The following is a 21,750-nucleotide window of genomic DNA, read 5'->3' on the forward strand; positions in this document are numbered from 1 at the left end:
TTAAATATGTAAATATAATTAAATATTGCAACTTTATTCCTGTTTTTTTTCGCGCGCGTTAGCGTTTGTCGAGAATATGGTTGAAGTTTTGCAATGTTTAAGAAGCGGACAAAAAACGACTCTAAAACGAGGCCGCCATTCTGTGATTGCAACCACGATTCTTTCACGGGCACATTGTGCCGACAACAACAAAAGCTCTGCTTTGTTTCGTTTTACCAGTAGACAAGAAACAAGAATAGATACCCTGCTTGGAATATGTTGTCTCAAAATACGTGACAATATCGCTATTACAAGCGACTACATCAAAGAGAAACTGCTTGGCACATTTTCCGATTACAGCAATTACGAAATGTTATTGCAGATTGTCTTTATGAATAAAAAGATAATATAGCAGAAAATTAATAATTTCTTATGTCTTTAGAAACTTGGTGTAGTACTTTTAAAAAAATCGCTTTTTAATCTCAGAAAATAAAATATTAAAATTTTATATAAGCAATCTTCAATTTTTAGGAAGAAGAAGTGTATAGTTTAAATTTTTCATATATATTTGTATATCAAAAACCGCTTTGATAAAATATTAGATTAATAGAAAACATTTGATCGATAAACATACCAACATATGCAAAATGATTAATAACAATATTATGTGAATAAAAAGATTTTTTCCATCGATACTTTTAATTCCGTTCAATCAATTTGACAAATAACCACAATATGCGGACTGTCAATTAAACGTCAATTAAACTACAGAATTTTTGACTCGTTATTTTCCAATTCGTTTCACTTATATTGCGAAAAGTCACAGCTGTAAATTTTTATCGCCATTGAAGAGAACTGTATTTATTCTTCATTTGCGTAAAGCATCGAAATGGTTAAAATGAACCAGTTAAAGTGACAGCGATCGAGTTAATGGAGAAATGTTTAAAGAAATGATCATCGAAACGAGGATTAATGTCACGTGCAAAGAAACATTTATTTACGACACCGTATCTGTGAGGCTCGCCCGATGAATCCTCATTTTCATTCGAAACATCGAGGTGTGATTCACGGGCCAGAGGATAGATGGTCATACGTCTGCACCTGAAATTCGTCTGGACCAGGCTAACACATTGTAGGGTGGCCCAGAACGGTAAGATTAATGGCGGCGTGTCCAGCATGGAATTGCGTAACAAGTTCATCCCAAGGAGAAATGAGATCGAAATCTGCTACAGCAATTTAAGACGCTTCGCTTAATTCTTGCAGTAGCCTTCATCCGCGAGTTAACTTAATCTCGATAAAGAAGGATTATGTCTAGTTAAAAATTTGCCCACATAGAGAAAATCGCGCACGAAGTTGATAGAATAATAAAAAACTATTTCTTTAATAAAAAAATTATGTCGTAAAAAAATTTGTTTTTGATAATTATTTTTATTTTAATTGAAATTGAAATATAATTTATTTTGTATTAAATTGTTTAAAAAAATTAAAATTATTCTCTAAATGAAATACTGATAAGATATCCAACATTTAATTGAAAATCACAAATAAATGAATGTATCAGCGCATTTGTATTAGTTAAAGAGTTAAAAAATTATCATCTAAATGAGAAAAAATTTTTTTATTTAATTGATATTTTTATTTATCTAATTTAATAATATTTTATTAATTTACAGTTAATATTAATTATTTTCACTAAATCTATCCATTATTTTTTATTGAGTTAAATTTATGAGTTTCTTTTATAGTTTGACAGTTTTAAATAAATTTATTCCCAGCTTATTCCCATTTAAATATAGATTTTATTTCGATAAAACTTAATCACAAAAAACTCAATATAATAATAAATTTCAAAACTTAAACCAATTAGCATTGCAACCACTTTCACGGAATTTTTCACGGTATCTCATTTCCGAGTGAATTTCATCGTCGCCGTATAAATTTCCGCGGAGTTTAAAACGCAGACCAGAAAAGGCAAGGGAAAGATCGAAGAAATTCAATTGCCGCTACTTACATAGCTTCCGCTTTTCTATCTTCTATTCTCTCTTTCTACAAACGGTGTATTGCAATCATAATGCTTAAGATAAAAAAATCACAAAAGAAAGAGAACGCTAGCATTTTCATAACTCACGTTTCATTTCCATACGACTCACACCTACAGCATCGGGGAATGATTTATCGACAGCGATTAAATCAGCCGGAAGCTGCTTTTTTTCACCCTAGCGGTGACGAAAAATCCCCGGCGACGGAAATTGATCGCGTGGATTCGTCGACTCTCACTCCGGAATATCGCGTGAATTCTAAAACTTCCGGGTTCCGGAAATTCTGTAATTATTATTTTTTTTTTATCTCTCTCACAAATTCCGAGGAATTTGGGTCGCAAAAATGTCCGAAAACCTACTTTAGATAGAAAGATTCTTTGGACTTTTACATTTCATACAAGTTTAATCTATCAAAATGAAAAATGTTATACATTTCGATTAAAAGAAAAGACACACTTTATATTTCTCAAGATAAAATATTCTATTTTATAATATAAACTCTTTTATTATTAGAAAGTTCTATATTTCAATACTGATAATTTTTTAAAATAATGTTTTAAGAACGAAAATAATTTTTTAATGAAAAGAAATTTAATATACAATTATTACTTCTGATAAAATTTGATAATAATGATTGTTTCGTACAACAAAATTTAACCTTCTTTTTTTGAAAAATTAACTGAAATTAATTAAAAGTGATTCTAAATTTTTCTATATTCATCACAATTATGAGATAAATTTATAATTAATTGTATTTTTTCCTTTATACTTGCACGTGTGATGTTACTAACTCAAGACTGCGCCGCCGCAATTTGCATAACTCTCGTCAAAGTTGCGTGGGACCCGTATTGTTTACCGCTAGCTATACGCAATAACCTACAGTCTCGAAACAGAGCTCGTCCCAAAATTGTGTTGGAAATTTAGTGGGCCGTCCTGGGCTTTACGTATTTACCTTTGTATCATGAACATCATTATTTGCGGGTGTGTAGCTAATGATTTCCCAAATAAAAAGATGTCTTTGTTATTTCTCATTTTAATTTGTAAATATTTAACAAATTAATAAGAAAATAGATCTTAATATTAAAAGCAAAAAGCTAAATCGTTAAAATTTATGTCAAAATTTCACGACTAATTGATAATAAATTAGTTGCCAAACGTTACGATTATAGAAAAATGTCAATAATTACATAGGCATACATATACAGATAGAAAATGCAAAACGAAACTGGTAATTTTCGCAGGTCGTTACAAGATTGCTCAAATAAATTTGAGAGCGATCATGATGTCATAATTATATAAACATATAATTAAGATGTATTTATCCGCACTCGATTTAATTAACCGACTTGTGTATATCGCGAGAAGTTCTAATTAAACCTGTGGGGGTACATATCGATTACTAGAGTACAAACTCGCTGCCTGGATATAACAAAGGATAAAAGTGTACGAGCGAACCGGAAATACTTCGTCTTGCAGTGAGCGCATTATCCGCGCTCTCGCCTGTTAATTAAAACTTAACAGGATGCTGCAGCACGTACATCGTGTCGTATTATGCGGCTCTACGTAATGGTGCACTTAGCCCGAAATAGATTCGCACGACGATGGAGGAGCGGGCATTAAGTGCAGGATTAACGCCTCACTTATTGGCAAATGACACATTTATTACACATTCTTACGATTGCTATTTTTCATCTTTGCACTTGTTTATCTAAATTATTGAACTTTTTTCGTCTTTCTACTGTTTCTGTTATCTAATGTAGTTGCCATATTTTTATAATGTATTTTATTAATCTTATTATCGGTATTTCTCTTCTCAAATATCTTGCAATGCCTTTCTGAACGTAATAAACTAACAACAAAAATACATATTTTCGATTTTAATTGATCGATCTTGAATGCCCAATCAAAAGAAAGGTATATTAAAAAATTATTCATTTTTATGCTTTAGAATCTGCTATATCATATTATTTGGCAAGTCTAAAACTCTACTGCCATGCATTAAAATCTTATATTCTAGAATTCTTGATCATTTCTTTCTTTAAAACATAAGATTCAATGCATCGCAGTAAAGCTCTCGACCTACTAAATGTTATGATATAAAATTCTAAGGCATAAAAATAAATAAAATATGCATTTTAACATTAATGTAGACTTTATTTATTCTTACGTTATGTTCTAATAAAAATAAAATTTGTTGAAGTTAATCTAAATATAAGATTTACATGTGAGATATTTCTTTATATTATTTTGTTACTTACGTTGCAAGATTTTCAGATATCGTATAAATAATAATTCAGGTGGGACGGAAATAAAGTTTCATTCAAATAAGGAATCAAAAAAAATCTATTTGAGTAATGGCCGATTCTGACAGGAAGGAAGACCTCGTTTTACCGTTGTCAAAAGTGCTTTCGTGCGCACCTGCCGCAATTTATTTGCCCTAAATCCAAACATTCCCCGTAACCTTTCGCGATGTCGCACAAGTTGACGATGTCGTCGCGGATTGAAGAAATGTTAGGATTTACGAGGAAAAGTACTCTCTTCAAGAGAAGCTATATGAATATGAAAGTTTTCATAAAAATTGATTCTCATAAAAAGTTGATCTCGGATTGGAAGTATGCATGTGATTTTATATTTCTCGTGTCTCTGCCAATCTCACGTCCTCGTCATGGATCGTGAGAAAAAAGCAATCGAGTGAAAAAAATACTGACATTATCTTTGACAATAATCTTTTCTACTTGAGTAACACTGAATTGTGTCATCTTTATTTTATTATTTTTTTTTTAATATTCTATATTACATATTTATTTTTTGTTTTATTTTTAGCATTTAATTTTATCTTGCATTTTCTACTTTAAACGCCTTTAATTTTATTTTAGGAACTTATACAATTATGTGGTTATTTAATTAAAATAGATTTATTTGTTAACTTAAGTGCTCGAATTATTTATATGCCGCTGTAATTAACATATTTGATTATCTAAACAAACAAGTCAATAAATTCGATGTTTATTCGAATGCAGTCATTTTATTCGATATATAAACAAGTTTTTAAGCGGAATAATCTTTTCTCATTTTATTATATTCTTAAAAACGAGGAAAAATAACATTTTCTCTCTTTCTTGTTTCCCATTTATTCTGTGAACTTAGAAGAAATTTCCTTCTCTTTTGCGAGTAATTTAACTTTCTAGAATCCCCCCCCCCCCCGCCTGGTTAAAAGATCTCTCATATATGACAACTACCGGATGTCAGATCTCTGAAGGCTGTAATACACTCTTTTCAGTCTGTCTATCACTCATGAATATTCGTTTTCATCAACAATAAAAAAAAAAAAAATAATGATGAAAAAGAGGAAACAACTTCGACTCTTTTGGCGATCGGCCAGAAAAGACCGAACTTTACGGAGATCGATCGCAAAACTGTTGCACCCATTTAGAAAAATAAAAGCAAAAAATTCTCTTCAATATCTGTCTGAATGATAAATATTCTTTTTTTCATTATTAAAATATAGTTGTAAGACGATAAACGAGGTATTCTTTTTCAATATAAAAATTAAAATAATTAAAAATATGTTATCTAAAATATCTTACGTTAAGCATATTGTTAACAATCAATAATAAAATAAAATAATAATTATATACATTTTTTAATATACAAAAGTAATATATACAATGTATCTGTATGTGAGAAATTCAGATTTAATTTGAAAGAAATTAAGAGATAGTATCAAAATTTTCTCTATCTTGTTTATTTAATTTATAAGCTTTTAACGCGAAACCTGTTTAATCTGTTTTTTTTTGTTCTTTCTTTGCGGTTGAAAAAAATAAGTCGTGTGACATAAGCGCGATCACGAAAACGGAAGAGAAGCGGTGTTTCGTGGTGTGACAAAATTGCCGGTTTTAAGCTGCCGCGGCTGTCACGATCTTTCGTGGAAATCATTTTGCGAAGGGAATTGCATGTTGCTGCTCGCGCAACATGCTGCTGCCGTTATCCGCTTTATCAAGATGCAGGCACGTAGAAAATGGCATTTTAGCTATCGCCGATAACGCGATAACGCGCGCACCTTTAACGAAAATGGCTTCGCCGCCGAGCTCTAGCCTTTAGAGACTAAGACTTTAGTATAACATTTTGCACTTTTACGTACGTAAAAACGTAAAACAAATATGGGAAAAACTATTATATTGATTTATCTAGCATATGATATTAATATATTTTTATAATTTTAATTAATTTTTTTACAATTACTTTATTAATTTAATCCTATTTAATATCATATTAGTTATTGTTTCCGATATTTATTTTTTTTTATTAAGTTATCTCTCGATTTTTTAATAGACAATTCTTAAAGTATAAAAAACGTTCAAAAGAATATAAGAAAAAATATGTTTAATTTGCCGACATAAATATTTCGTTCTTTTGCGAAGAAAATCTTGTACACAACACTGTGTAGCCTTGACCTAAGAGAGAGCATCAGTCTCGCTTGGAAGCTGCCGAAGTTTCGAGAAGCGAAGTAACGAAGTGAACGTGCTCGTTGAAATTCCGGTCGGGCCGTCACCGTCGGCCCACAGTTTTGTGCTACTTTCGGGTCGAGAAATTTATCGAGGATCAAGAGAGGAGTGAGAAGGGAGATATTTGCTGAATAATAGATGCTGGCTGCGTCTTATTACGCTATTATTTACCGTCGGTTCGTTAAGAGACACATATGACTTCGCTAAACTTTCTTCGTAGATCCCTAAGTTTGATGCCATTTGCATAATTAGAATAGAAAAACATTTTATATACCTAGTAGTTAGAGGTAATATATAATTAATATCATAATTGTGAAGTATCTATCTAACTCAAGAGCACCGGACAATTTGTTCACGACTAGAGTATAGACAAAAGTCTTTTCTAATGGAACGTAATGCAAAAAGTATTTACAAAGTCAGAATTGTATTTATGAAACTGAAGTGCATATTGTTTTAACAGATAGGTGCAAGTGTGTTACACATCGATTTTTTACGTGACACCAAGAAAAGATGGAGAAATCGAGGCGTGATACGAAAGACTGCTGCACAAAAAAGAAACACTCTTGCTCGCACGAGGGTCCACGGAATATAATGGAAAAGTACTTATATCGAATAAAGTGGAGAGAATCGATGCCGGAGACTTGTTTCCATTCTTCAACCGCTTCTTCTTCGGAAGGTTCCTTGTGATATACATGAACTTGCTTTATATCGCTAAATTTTTATTTCAATTCTTTAATACTTAACATTTAATTTGTATAATAATTAAATAACAAGAGAAATATGAAAGATGAGAGAAAAGACTAATTAACAAGAGATGATTTTTTCTGTCGGGATATACGAATCAGTTAACATTAAAGTGCAACTATGTTATTTCTTTCTCTTTTTATCACAACTCTTTAAAAGTGTTAAAAATCCTCTGTGTGCAATATTTAATTTTTATTGCTAAATAACATTGGAGACTGTTGTGTGCTTTTTGAAAAGTTTATCGCGCAGTGGAAGTTAAGGCTGTCGCCATAAATAACAGCTTCCTTCTTGCCTCATATATTTTTCGGAGACTTCTGCATCTCCGAAACTTCGTATTTCTCGCTTCTTTCATTTTTTATTCTCTTTCTCTAGCGCTTTTTCCGGTTAAGTGATCCTGGCGCCTGAATTCTTCATATTTTTAGAAAAAAATTTACGAGCAAATTAAAATTACGATATTATTTTTTATTTGTTTTAAATAAAAAAATTACAGGATTTTTTATAAAGAGATAAATATGTGACGAGATAATATATAAAATTATGTATACGTGCATGACAAGAAAGTTGAGTTAAAAAGTATATAACGTGAAGATTCCTCCCCAAGGCGTCTCCCCCAGAGATGTATTACGTAATCGTTGCACGTTTATACATATATTTTTAACTATTTCAAAATATTATGAATACTACGAATTCTTCTGCAGCGGGAGCTTCGGGAATTCCAAATTCAACATGAGACGTGTATTAATTTATATGATCCATTAATTTCTACAAATGTCTTGATGTATAAATTTATACCAAATTGCTTTGATAATAAATCATACTGCTAAAATAATTATTTTAATATTGAAATTAATTTTATATTCTTTGTTTTCTCTATTTTTTCACATTCTTATACTTTATATCCTTACATTTTTCATTTTCTTTTATGTTTTTTTCCATTTTATGTGTGAAATATAAAATTAATTTCCAACAGAATTTTAATTTAAAGCTAAATTATCGAGATAATTTTAATTATCGAGATATTTAAAATAAATGATGATATGGAAAATAAAGAGAAACTGAAATTTTTACCACCAAGAAATTGCATCTCGGCCAACTAAAAAACTCAATTATTTTAGAAGCACCCAATATAATTACAGTTTATTTTATTAACGGGCCGTATAGCACACTCTTTTCCGACGGCAAATATTATACTTCAAGGGAGGAATCCCTGCAAAAACTTGTAATTTTATTTGCAGATGTAATTTTGCTGTGTATCGTCAGTCGCCACGCCACCGGAAGTGCGTGTTTCTGATTACATTATCTCTGATGGCGGCCTACATCAATAAAATCAGTTAAATTCTGATACTCTTATTTACTCGGTTAATGAAACAGAGTAGAAACGGTTTTTCAACGGGAGAGTTGGTAATATTTATTTATGTGATTTTTTCCGCATTTTCTTTACTTCTTTTTATTTATTTCTATTCTTACTTTTTTAAATCGCAGCATAAGCTGCGACACACAGGGTCAATCACGTAAATGGTTTGTTCGTTGAGAGTAAGGAAAATTTAAATAAAGAACATAAAAATTTGTACATAATTTACGCATAAATATATATATACACACTAAAATAAATGATAAACTAATACATTAAAAAGAAATTAATTAATTAACTATCGTGGGATTTAATCAAAATTTTTATCATAAGGCTTTCAATTTAAATAGTCTTAATTTCAAGGGATTCGTCCATTAAATAAATCCGTCGTTACCGGCAGCTCACTTGAAATCTATGCTGCTCGCGTAGAATGAAAATTACTTTCGGGACGGTGGCACGATGTTATATAGTGAGTAGTACTGCAGCTTCGACGATTGTGTACACTGTGTACACTCGTGTGTTTACGGCCGTTTCGCACCACCGAATGTACCACGGCGACTGCATGAGAATGGGTTGACCGCAGCGACAAAGAGAGATGCGACACGGTCGATGCACCGCTTTCGTTTCATTTCAACCGTTACCACAATAAGGAGACATGTTATAGCAATTATAGCCACAGGTTTCGCTTCTAACAACAACCTTTTACTTTATTGTATAAGTGTATATGAAAATAAACCGTGAAAATGAGAGACTCAACAGAAAAATCTCTCAACAGAGAAGTTATAAATGCATTACGAATTCAATTGCGGTCTTCGACTCCATAGAATTTTCAATTGTCTAGGATTTTTAACCCCAATCACGACAAGCGCGGATTTGAAAAAGTTAATTCGAGTTGTCAACGAGACCATTTTTCCCTCTTTTTCTTCTCTTTTCGATGCTACATTTTCTCTGTGAAATTGGTCGCGGCTTATGCAGCTTTCACGAGACTTTCCGTATTGCGCAACACGATCTGGCACCGTGATTTTGCAGCACAGCGGTTCTCGAATGTCGCATGATTGTCGCGTAGTTACGCGAACCGATACTACTCGGATGTGAAAACGTAAATGAAGCATTTGATTCACCGCTTAATTGACAAATTTTCTATTTCAATAATCTACGGAGTAGAGGATTTTAAGCTAAGTTTAAGATAAGTTTGTGTATATTAATATTCTTTTATTCAATCTTGCACATTTATTCAATCTCGCCATGACATATTAGACGATAATACTAATTAAATTGTTAAGTTTATATACTAGCATCGTGATAATTAACGAGCTTATTTGCAAATAATACTTTTAAAAAACGAAAGTTACATATTACAAAGTAAAGTTTTATATTGCAGCATTTTTATTGTTTCATTAGTTTTTTTTTTTAAAGCAACTGAAAATATACTAATTACTAATTTATTGGAATATTTCGCGCACGTATCGATTGAATACGTGCCGTTCGATTGCATGGCGGGCATTTGCGGCTAAGAGCAGGGCTTTCGATCCTCGGCAACCAACGGCGTTTCGCTGACCGCAAACACTGCAAGCTGCAGCTTAGAGCTGCTGCGCCGCTGCAATTCGGGACACGGCTCTCGTTCACACCGTTATTAACGGAGTTCTATTTGCTCCGCTGTCACTCGGATTTCTTTCATCGACCTCTCAACTTCGTGACTGACGTATAAAATAAGTGCGCGCATCTGCTGTTATTGCGCAAGTAATCGATATTATATACATATATTATAATATTCTACGATTATGCAGGGTGTCTCAAACTCGCGGACATTTTTTTAATGACACTTCCTCTGATCACTTTGGAATCGATTTATTCTCATTGTCAGTGGAAATATTATAATATTACTTGACAAATCGTAAACGTAATGCAGAATAGTAAGGGATTATCCGCTAATATGTGATTATATATAGCACGTGAAAGAAACCTGACAAGTTCTAATAGGAAATCCCGCTCAACTTCGAAGAAAAAATCGATCAAGTATACCGCGAATTGCGAGAGATAAATTCTGATTTATTAAAATATTCCACGCGAAGATTTAATATGCATAAGTATTCAAATGAAATTGGCTACTTTTAAATAATCACGGCTTACCAATTTATACATAATCGATGCAAATGAAATCACATGCGGCAAAAAATACCGCTTAACTGCAATTTTTCGAATACTTTCATCTGCTTTCTATCGCAATCTCTCTATCATTTTTAAATTGTAAATTGCCAAAGACCCATATACATATGTATAATGAATTATAGAAATGGCATGCCTAATTTAATTTAAACTGTATGCCAAATTAAATTCGGCATGTGGTTGCCATAGTTAATCACGTATATCAGTCTGTGATAATTAGCGCAATGATACTATTTTACGTGGAGATATTTGGTAATTGGCATAGTAGCTATAATTACCATAAATGCGGTAACTCAAATTTTGATTGTTTATGCAATATTGATAGGCTAATTAATCGCACGATTCAACCAAATCATGTTGTGCATTTCTGTACATATCATGATAGTAACATTGCAATGATGATACACAAGCATGTAATAACAAAATAAAAATAATGATAAAATTACACACTGACACTGATAATGATATGTAGCTGCAAATAAAATAAAATTTGGAAACAGTAATGAATAAAGCAATTCTTGAATAATAATTTAAATAAATATTAATTTAAGATAGATAGATGGATTGGAGATGTAAGTTGTTCCATTTCGAAAAATCAATTTAGCGTTTCGAGATAAAGAGCTGAAGCAAAATTCCCAATGATACTATTAACGTCCTACAATCTGACTTGACAATAACAATCAGAGTCGTCGAGGAAATTCCGGCGACGAGTTTCTCGTTCACCGCAAAGCAAATTGTCTACCGCGGTTGTTGCGTCGCGATCAAGCTGTGATATCGTTCGCCGTGTCGCCGTAATCACGGCGGTGACCATAGAGGCCTAATGGATCTTTTGATCATTGCCGTTGGACACGTGACCTGCAAACCACGCCGCGGCGTTGCACTGCACGCGAAATTCAATAGCACCACGATTGATCGATTCACGAGAGGACATTGAGGTAATTACGGCATGTGGACGTACAAAATGCCATAAAAAAAAGTATTCTGAAATTCTCGAAAAGTGAGAAAAATGCATGACCTAGATATACGTTATTTTTCTTTTAGATATTAAAAGTATGCAAAGTTTTGAAAAATTATAATTTTGGTTCAGATTAAATGTCGTAAATTAAATCTCTAAACTAAATTATTGAAAATAATATTCAATTGTTGGAATTATTGTAGTAAAAAATAAATAATGTCAATACATAATCGCACTGCATTATCTTTGCAGATTTTAGTAATAGCTAAAGATTTTTTCAAAATCTCTAGCTATTACTTGTATGAGTCACCCTCGAATTGTTCAAGAGCTCTGAAATATATACACTTAAAAACGTTTCCGTTGCAAATTCCGTGCAATTTCGAGTTTGATACTAAAAAATTGTTAAAATGGTTCAAAAGGTCCGTTTCAGATTCAATATGAATAAATCCGCTTACTGACGTCGAATTTTTGATGATAGCCTCTCAAGCTCGTTAAATTCTACTTGCTTTGAGAAAACCATCTGACCATGTAAAAGTCGGCTCCCACCACGCAAATCTCTTATATCTCACATTATGTTTCACCTGTCGTCAGCATGTTGGAAAACGACATTGCGTGTCCCGATGGCCGAGGGATGGCCCTCGGGCTTTCTTTTCCCTTTATCTCTTTTCCACGCCGAGCTTTCACTATAATATCGTAAATGGTGACGAATGAACGTCACGCAACGATCAACGATGTACATATATACGACGATAAAGAAGAAAAACGAGTATCGTTTCCGTTTTCGCGATGAGAAATTATGACCCCAAATCGGTTTTGTTCGTGAGACATTTTGGTTTTCCAAAAATCGAAATAATTATCAGTAGCACGATCCGCATTCACAGATAAATCTCAATTGTTTCAATCAAACACCTTTCGCGCGACGAAAGCACGTTTCAAGTTTTTTGTCCGTAATTGAAAAACGTGAACCTTACATTTTATACATTATTTCCAATTAAGCCTATAGACTAGAGTAATCGTTGGAGGCACATTAGATGTAAATAAATCATTTTGATAAGTCATCCAGATAAGTCATCTCGATCAAACACTCTTTATGAGGAAAATCACATTTGGGATTTACGTTCATAATTCAGTAAGCTCGTAACTATACGCATTATTTCTGGAACACCCGCAATAGCGACGTTGTGGCTCTCCGGAAATCAATACACGCACGCCTGTGCGTGTGTGCGTTTTATTGATGTGTGCAACTCTAATTCATTATGATTAATGTTATACGGATTCTTTCAAATTTGATTTATTTGTGTAATCCATTTTTTCTTAGCGAAATTAAATTTCCTTTTCTAAATTCTATCTTTCGATATTTGAGAAAATATCATTTATTGTGCAAAAATTATTTTCCATCACACTTGTCTCTTAAAATCAAATGTTCTCAATTTTCGCATCTTTATATCTGAGAGAATTGTTCGAATGTTCTATTTCCGATGGACTACCCTGTACGTACATTGTTCAAATGAGAACGCTAGGACATAGTTTTGCTTTCAGTTCCTACTCGCTCGTTCTCGTGGAGAATTGCCGAAATGGCGTGCATTGCGAAATTATCTGGCCGAGGGAATAATGACGTCGGTTAGGATGCGATATAGCGCTCGATATTGCGAAGAATAGGCGGCTTCTTGCCTCGGGGCTGGGTTTTGCGGATCCTGCTGAAGCGATGAACAATCCATGAATCACCGCCATCAACATCGCGAACGGGATATTCGCACAGAACCGTCGTTTATATCCAGTCCTTTGTCGATACGAAACGCACGAAATTCCTTTCGAATATCACGAGCATTCGAGTTATTTAATTATTTTTATTAAGCACTAGGTGAATTTTGCAATTCCACACATATCCAATTATTAATATTTTTGATATATAATAAAATTTATATTGCATAACATTGTAAATCCAGATATAATATGTAACTATTAATATTTCAAATATATTCCATTACTTGAATTTCAAACATAAGATAAAATTATTGATTTCATTATTACAATCATCATTGCAGTCAAGATTGGGAATTCTAAAACACTCTTGCACTCTACAACGACCAATAATTACGCAATTACTTGTTCTTTAATTTCTTTTCTCTTGATTATAAAATGCAAGATAATGACAGATAATATCGAGAGCGCACTTGTAACAGAAAATTGATTAACACAATGTGCAACGTGCAGATACTTTTACGGATTCTTTTTTGAGCAAGGGTCCATAAAATACGAAAACCGCATGTGTTTCTCTCGTTAACGAGTAGGTAGCAAACGTAACATCAATAGATTCGTTAACGAATCTGTGAAAACGTTATCCGTGGAATGCACACATCCAAACGTTTTATTATCTCCAAATAACAAATAGAAATAAAATAAATAATAAGATGTAAACAATAAAATTAAATTAAAAAATATAACATAAATTTAAAATCGAATTAAAACCCATATGAAAACATATGTTTCATTGAATGAACGAATACTTTTTTAAAATGTTTATAATGTTTTGTTGAAACAAACGAAATAGCAGTAATTGCGGTTAAACAAATATTAACGGTGACTCTTTTGCAAAATTAATTTGTCAAAGAAATGACGAACAACAGAACGAATAGGACGATATTGTGAATGCGAATTTAAATTCTACTTTTAAAGAATTAAACGTCGAAAATCCGAAGGAAAGAGAGAGGTTGAAAAAACCTGAAAACTTCCGCTATTTTGCACGACGCGCAAAACGTCCGAAACTTGGTCCTAAAAACTTTATCACGGACACTCCATGCCTTCGAGACAATGAATAAAATAGGACCGAAAAGAACGGCATGAAGAAACGTCCCGGGAAATCAGCTGCCGAAAAGTTACTGCTGCCATTTTCCCGGACGACAAGTCAATGCTGAGATCGGAAGACTTTTTCTGTTATTTCACATTTCTACGAGAAGTTTCGACAGGAAGATCCTCGAAGGACTTCTGGAATGTTGACAGGGCGAAACGAATAAACTTTGCAAGAGCATGAATAAAAAATTTGTGGGTTTCTCGGAGGATCGCCGAGAGAACTGTGATGAAGCGAGCCAAGTAGATAGACAGATATCGATGCACTGTTCCGTGTATCAAAGGGCTCCTTAGAGTATCGGGAAAGGAAGATGGAAGGGTGGATAGGGGGAGTGTCATTGATACGATACAGAAGGACTACGGCGGGAAATTCTGTCAAGAGTATCTTGATCTAAATTCTCAGATCTCAGGATCAGGGGGAAATCCGTTACTCCCCAGCAGGGATACACGGATTTCGATACACAGATATACGTCGGAATATATAAAATGTATCAAATTATTATTTTACTAAAGCACGCATGGAATATATAATAATTTTTTTCAGTAAGTCGATTTAATTACAATAATAAATTTTATTTTATTTTCCTTCTATCAGATTTCTGATACTTGTAACTATTTGTGTAATTTATAATACAGCATGCATCTTAAGATTTGTATTATTTCAAGATTTATATTGTTTCTAGCTTTTCATTATTCACACTGGTTTTATGTAATTGTTTTTATTCGCTACTTTTATACAACTTTTATCTTCTCTTTAATAGGAAAATTATATGGAAATAGTGAGCTGTATTATAAACTGCGCATATGTTTTCTTCATGTTTCATCTCATTGACTTTTAAAAGACCGGATTAGGCCTAGCTGCGAACTTCAATCACCTTCATGCATTTAAATTGCCTGTCTGAGCAAGTTCACATTCGCTAACACATGTTCTGTGTTTGCTACGTATACAGAAATCTGATGTAGCGAGGATTTACAAATCAGTGCAGTTTCGGTCCGATGTTGGCTATATACGTTTCGATGTTCGCGGAATACTGCATATACTGTACTTGTACGTAACGATGAGCTTTCTCAAGACAACAAGGAAACAAATGTTGGAGAATGGGAAATAATGCGGAATTAGACCACGAATTTTTGAACCTTTGTTTTCCGAATGTTTTTCTTCGATGTAGATGGCAATTTGCCTTCAATAAAAATGTCTAATTAATAGTTACCTATTATTTTTGCAGTGATCAGCAATAAATAATAAAATTAATTTAACAGGGAAAAAATAAAAGAATTCTAACTAAATTTTGAGAGGTAAATATGAGAGGTTCTAGCTAAATTAATTCGTTAAAAACAATTCTAATTGTATTTGAGTCCTAAAAAAATATCTCTAGATTAATAAATTAAAAATAATTCAATCTGCGTATTCTAAATTAAAGAAGTAATTCCAATGAAGCATCAAGAGAGAAAATTGAGCATATCTTACACTATATATCGAAAGATTTGAAAAAGAACCCCAAACATGCGTTACAATGAGAAACTGCTATTTTGTTGCATCATCATATTTCCGTCATATTGCGTCTGATCTCCGACATTAATTACTTGGCGAAGCATACCTTCGTACCGAGAGTTGCTATCTCTCAAGTTTAATTGTACGAATAATTGGATGCCGTATATACGGCGTTGCGCAAAAGCTAATGACAGTCGGAGGATTACGCCTAGATAGGACGAGTTCGATCACGAGAGAGTCAAAGCACTTCTCGACGAAGAGGAGAGTCTCTTCAACTGAAACTGGAAAATTTTTCTCAAGGTGCAATTAGATTGCTCGTTAAAGCTTTACTTCTCGCAATCAATGCCAAGAGTTTTGCCGCGAATTTAGGAACGGGAGCGGAACTGGCAATCAGTCGATCAGTAACGTATTAGATTTCCCAGAATTGTACTCGTTAGAGCAGATTGAAGTAGATGGCTCAAATGTTTAAAGTTTTAAAACATTTTATTTAGATATTTATTCTAATTCAAAAATTTAGAAATATTCTATTTGTTCTCATAATTTAATTCACAATCTTGCAAATTGTATTATTTGGAATTAATATGTTTAAATTACCCACATAATTTCGAAATAAACGGAAATACTAGATATGTGCGAACAACAAACAAAATATTCTTCTCCTACATTCGTGCAAATATCACGTCGCGCAATGTTTCTAAACGTTACAACATGCTACAAACGTGTTGTTGCACACATTCGCAAACCGAATGTGGCTTTCCAGCTCGCCGGTCGCGATCGATTTTGTGAAATTTACGGCGCGTTCCCGCAAAAGCGAGACGCAAAGTTGATACTCGTCTTCCAACGCGACACAGAGCGATATCAGTTTTGGCACCGCGTCCAGAACCGGTCCAGATTGAAATCGTCAGCAAACAAGACACAATCCCGCTCGAAGATTGCAGCTTGCGATGCAATTTGAAACGTCAGAATCGTTCGGTGTAAATTTGATGTACTGCTCAGCGTTATTCTCACGTCAAGTTAAATACGATATCGCAACAGTATTGACATCATAATTTCTTGATACTTTGGTTGTCACATTGCGCGTATATAAATAACGCTTTTATAGAATAATGAAATTTGACATAAAATCAAATTCAAAATGAAATTGGAGTGAGGAAGTTGAATCGAATGGAAATTTCGTGTTATTCTCGAATTGACGCGCTGACAAACGTAATTTTGACGTCAAGTTAAGTGCAATACCGCAACGATTTTGATATAATTTCTCTGATTATCACGTCACGTATATGTATAGATAAATATGTGTTTGTTAATATATAATGAAATTTGACTTTAATTAAATATTATATTTAACTTAAATCAAATCAATAAAATTACAACAGAGAAGAATTTAAATTCGCCGTGGTCAGCAAAAGTCAAAGGACCGTCAGAACTTCGTCAAATCCACGACACGCAAAATGTTATTCTTAAATAAAAAGGAATATTTTAATCTAATTTTTGCTCAACTATTTTGTTTTATCATTGATAAATAAGTAATGTAAAACCTATATTTACGTAAGCTTCTTTTCATTTGAAATCAACGTTTCATTAACCTCGGCTTCGTTTTAAAGTTCGAGTGGCTGCTTGGGCATTTGCAAATTCGAGAGTGACATGAAATTTCCATTCCATTCCGTTCGTATTTGTTCATTGTCGTTCATAAACGGAGATACGTATAATTAAATCTGACATTTTGTATATTCATTTATATCCACTACAGTGCACTTACAAAACTAAAAATTTCACCATGTCATTCTACCTAATGCGGATTACAATGACCTAGATGTTATTTCAAAACTCAAATTATCTTGACCGTTAAGTGCCTTTTTAACAGGCTGCAAAATTCTTATTTGTATATTTTTTAATCAATGTGTTAACACTAAGAAAACACATTCTTATTTTTTATTAAATATCAATAGTTATTCTGAATTTTAAATCTTGAATTTAATACTGAAATGGATGCTCAAAAAATTCAACATTTTAATAGTATAAATGGAATGGTGCTTCAATGTGAATTCCGTACTCAAATACTTCAAATAAATAAATTGAAATAGATGCATTAATAGATTTAAATAATTACTTATCGTATATTATAGGATTTTTTTATAAATAAAGCTATTCATCCAATTTTTTTAATTAAAAGTTAACTAATTTTGTTCAATTCTTTAATTACAAATATTCCATTTTTATACATTTTTCTTTTATGTCTTATCTTTATATCTTTATTAATTGTTTCAATGTATATCAACCATTATTCATAATTTTCTATTTATATAATAAATTTCTATATTATTATTATCAACCATTTCTATTTATATTTTATTTGTGTATTACAACTATATTTTAACATTTTACTGTGTAGTATAGAATATTAAAAATTTATTGAATTGAAATTTATTGAAATAAAATATTCAAAATTTGTCGACCATTGTGCTGCGCTTTTATATATTTGTCGAAATGTCAGTCTCTTTGGCAGTGGACACTGCAAATTCAAGAGCAACGCAAAATTTCCATTCCATTCCGCGTTCGCGTTCTCTCGTTGTCGTTCATAAACGAGACGCGGTGTCTCGGTGACGCATTCAAAGTGCAGCGAAATGACGTGTGTGTGTGCGAAATACGCCAAGTACCCATGGGCTTCGCGTTACATAAAGGGCGGACATGCGACCTTACACGGATATGTAATTTATAAAAATACAGAAAACTTGCGACAAGGTCGTGCAAGGCACGAGTCGAAAGCCTCATCGATCGAAAGCGAAAAATTATAAGGCAAAGATAACATCGTCGCGACGAAAATAAAACTGGGAAGTGTTGATTTTGTCAGCACTCATTATCAATTTCTTGTATTTTCAAGTGAAATTAAATTAGTTACTTTGTTGCAATACAAACTATATTTGTCAAATACAATTAAAAGTAAAATGACATACAAATTGATGTTGAATGAAAAAATTTGGAAGCTTGTAATGGCACGCGAGTTGCACAATACGAAAGGGAATGGCGAAGTATTATTTTGGAGTGCTTTCTTCCTCTCGAGAAGTACATTTGTTGTTGGTCGCCCACTCGTCTCTACCTTCTTTCGCGCCTTTTACCCTAATTGGACATTCAAGAACGGCACGAGGCTTTCGGAAGCATCTTTCGGGAAGAAACTAATGGCCAGTGCTCCCTCTCTCCCTCTCTCTCTCTCTCTCTCTCTCTCTCTCTCTCTCTCTCTCTCTCTCTCTCTCTCTCTCTCTCTCTCTCTCTCTCTCTCTCTCTCTCTCTATTTCTCTTTCAAACACAAAAGCGCCTTTTCCAGATTTAACAACCATGTATCGTCCGACCATCATTGTAACAACACACTAGCAATCTTGTCACCTTCTCAGATTTTGTACGTTTTAAGCCGTTTTCGTAGAGAATTATTTGAAAAAAAGTATTAGTATATATATTAGAGATTTATAAAAATAAGAACTGATTTGTGCTTGATTGATTAAAAAATGCTTAGCGATTGAAATATGTAATTTGATTTATTTTTAAAATAATTATTTTTGTTACACATCTACAATTATTAATATCACTACATTTTTGAAAGATAATTTGAGAGAAAAAGGAGGTAGAAATATTTAAGAAAAAACATCACAAAAAACTGAAAATATTTACGTAATTTACTGGCTATAAATCTTCTAGATAACGTTGAACGAGAAATTCTTTTGAATTTTCTTTACTCGATCAAAAAATTTAGCAAATTTCTAGATAATGATAAAATGTTGCGTAACTTTAACATTCTGTGAATTAGATATTATTATTGATATAGAATATATAAAATTATGTTAAATTTCAATTTGCAACAGACCTTTAATGCAAAAAAGTGATGAGAGTATCATCACACTGTAAGTGGTATATTCTTCAGCGTCAGTTCTTGAAAGGTATGTTTATAGTCTCATCCATCTCGTAAATATATAACGATATTAAAAGCCGAGATTTATTTATAATTTTATTTAGATTAATCACAAATGTGTAGGACTTTAAAAAGTGAGTAGTTTTATTCAGATTGATTGCAAATTTATCAAAATGCCAGCGGAAATCCGCTTATGGTCTTATCTAGACTAATAGAAAATGTATTGAAATATTAAAAGCCAAACATCTCCTTGTAGTTCCCTCAAGATGCTAAGCATCAAAATCTACTTATTACTTTGACCAAAATGTACAAAGAACGGAGGTCAACAGTGCTACTGTTTCATCGAAACTAATCGCAAATATTTATCAATATCTCAATTACTAACGAGAGAGATTGAAAGAATAACTCACCGATACAGCATGCGCTCCTGACGATCGGCCTCACGATAAATCTTGTAGTACATCGCGATCATGATTATCCCCGGCACCCAGAAGCTCACGCTAGAACTGACAACGGCGTAGAACTTGTTGACGTGGAACATACACACATCCGGGTATTTTCTTCTGTAGTCGAGATGTTCCTTCGTGGTGTACCATCCAGCGAAGATCGGCAGAAAGCTCATAACGGTCGGCGAGCACCATACGACGCTTAGCATAGTTCCCAGTCGCACATTTGTCATGATCAACGGATAGTCGAGCGGCTGGACAATCGCGTAATATCTGTCAACGCTGATGCAGCAAAGATGGAGGATGCTGACGGTACTGAAGAAGACGTCCAGTGAATTCCACACATCGCACATGAAATATCCGAAGAGCCAACGCCCGGACAGTTCCACGGACGCGTTGAACGTCATGGCGAACAGCGCTACCAGCATATCCGCCAAGGCCAGCGACACTACGAAATAGTTGGTGATCACGCGAAGTCTGCGGTGTCTCATGACCGACACGATGACCAGCAGATTGCCGAAGAGAGCGCACAGGATAATTAATCCCATGATGAAAGCTTTTACGGTCAAAACAAGGAAATGATTTTTGTTCCGCTGGCCGGTATCGAGAAGAAGGTCGCCCGACAGATCCGTGGTGTTGTCCAGGTCTTCTTTCAGCGTTTCGTTGAAGCTCATTTTGTAGAAACTACGGGTTTCTCTCGCTTCTCGACTGGCTACCGGCGTCGGCTACGACTTCTTCCGCGTTTTTTTTCGTTTCTTTCTTGATGCGATAGACGGCCTGTGATCGATCCATTTACGATTACAATTTCACCCGAGCGGTGTTGCGGATCTCGAGACCTTCCAATTGCAACACTCGAGATGGTTCACGTGGAATATTTCGCCATCCGCTCGTCGTCGATAAGGCCGAAAATAAGAAAATTAGATAGCAATGCATTTCTTTCAACTTTGTTAGATTACTCGGTGGGATAGATTAGTACTTGAGTATTTGAGTACTTGAGCTTCTATAAGCGCTTCGTATACTTGGGTCTTTTTGAGCTATGCTAGTTGATTGTCCGTTTACATGGATTTTACTCGCAATTGTATAGTCGTAATTGTAGATTCTTCTTTGTTTTGCAGTGTAATTATAATTTTACACAATTCCAGTTAGAAGGTTCTCGGCGAATTTTGAAGGGGCAACTTGACGAAATGAGACTTTCGAGCGACACATTCTTCGTAGAGATTTTGATATATCCTCGTGCGATAATAGTCTGCAAACAAAATATACATAAATGTGCATAAATGGATGATGCGCAATGTTAAATCTACATAATGGAACATAATAATTTC

The 21,750-nt window shown here is 33.5% G+C and overlaps 1 protein-coding gene across 18 annotated transcripts in view; it reads right to left on the reverse strand.

The window, feature by feature from the left end:
• Positions 1-21,750, reverse strand: part of LOC105667912 (octopamine receptor beta-1R-like) — a 49,934-nt gene that overhangs the window by 19,230 nt on the left and 8,954 nt on the right. For all 18 annotated transcript variants that reach the window (XM_067349486.1, XM_067349485.1, XM_067349484.1 and 15 more), the window contains one exon: positions 20,390-21,671. In XM_067349486.1, coding sequence (XP_067205587.1) covers positions 20,390-21,099 — 710 coding nt within the window. In that variant the 5' untranslated portion in view covers positions 21,100-21,671. The remainder of the gene's footprint in view (positions 1-20,389; positions 21,672-21,750) is intronic.

This window comes from Linepithema humile, chromosome 2 (genome assembly GCF_040581485.1).
Source record: "Linepithema humile isolate Giens D197 chromosome 2, Lhum_UNIL_v1.0, whole genome shotgun sequence".
In the NCBI taxonomy this organism is placed as follows: Eukaryota; Metazoa; Arthropoda; class Insecta; order Hymenoptera; family Formicidae; genus Linepithema; species Linepithema humile.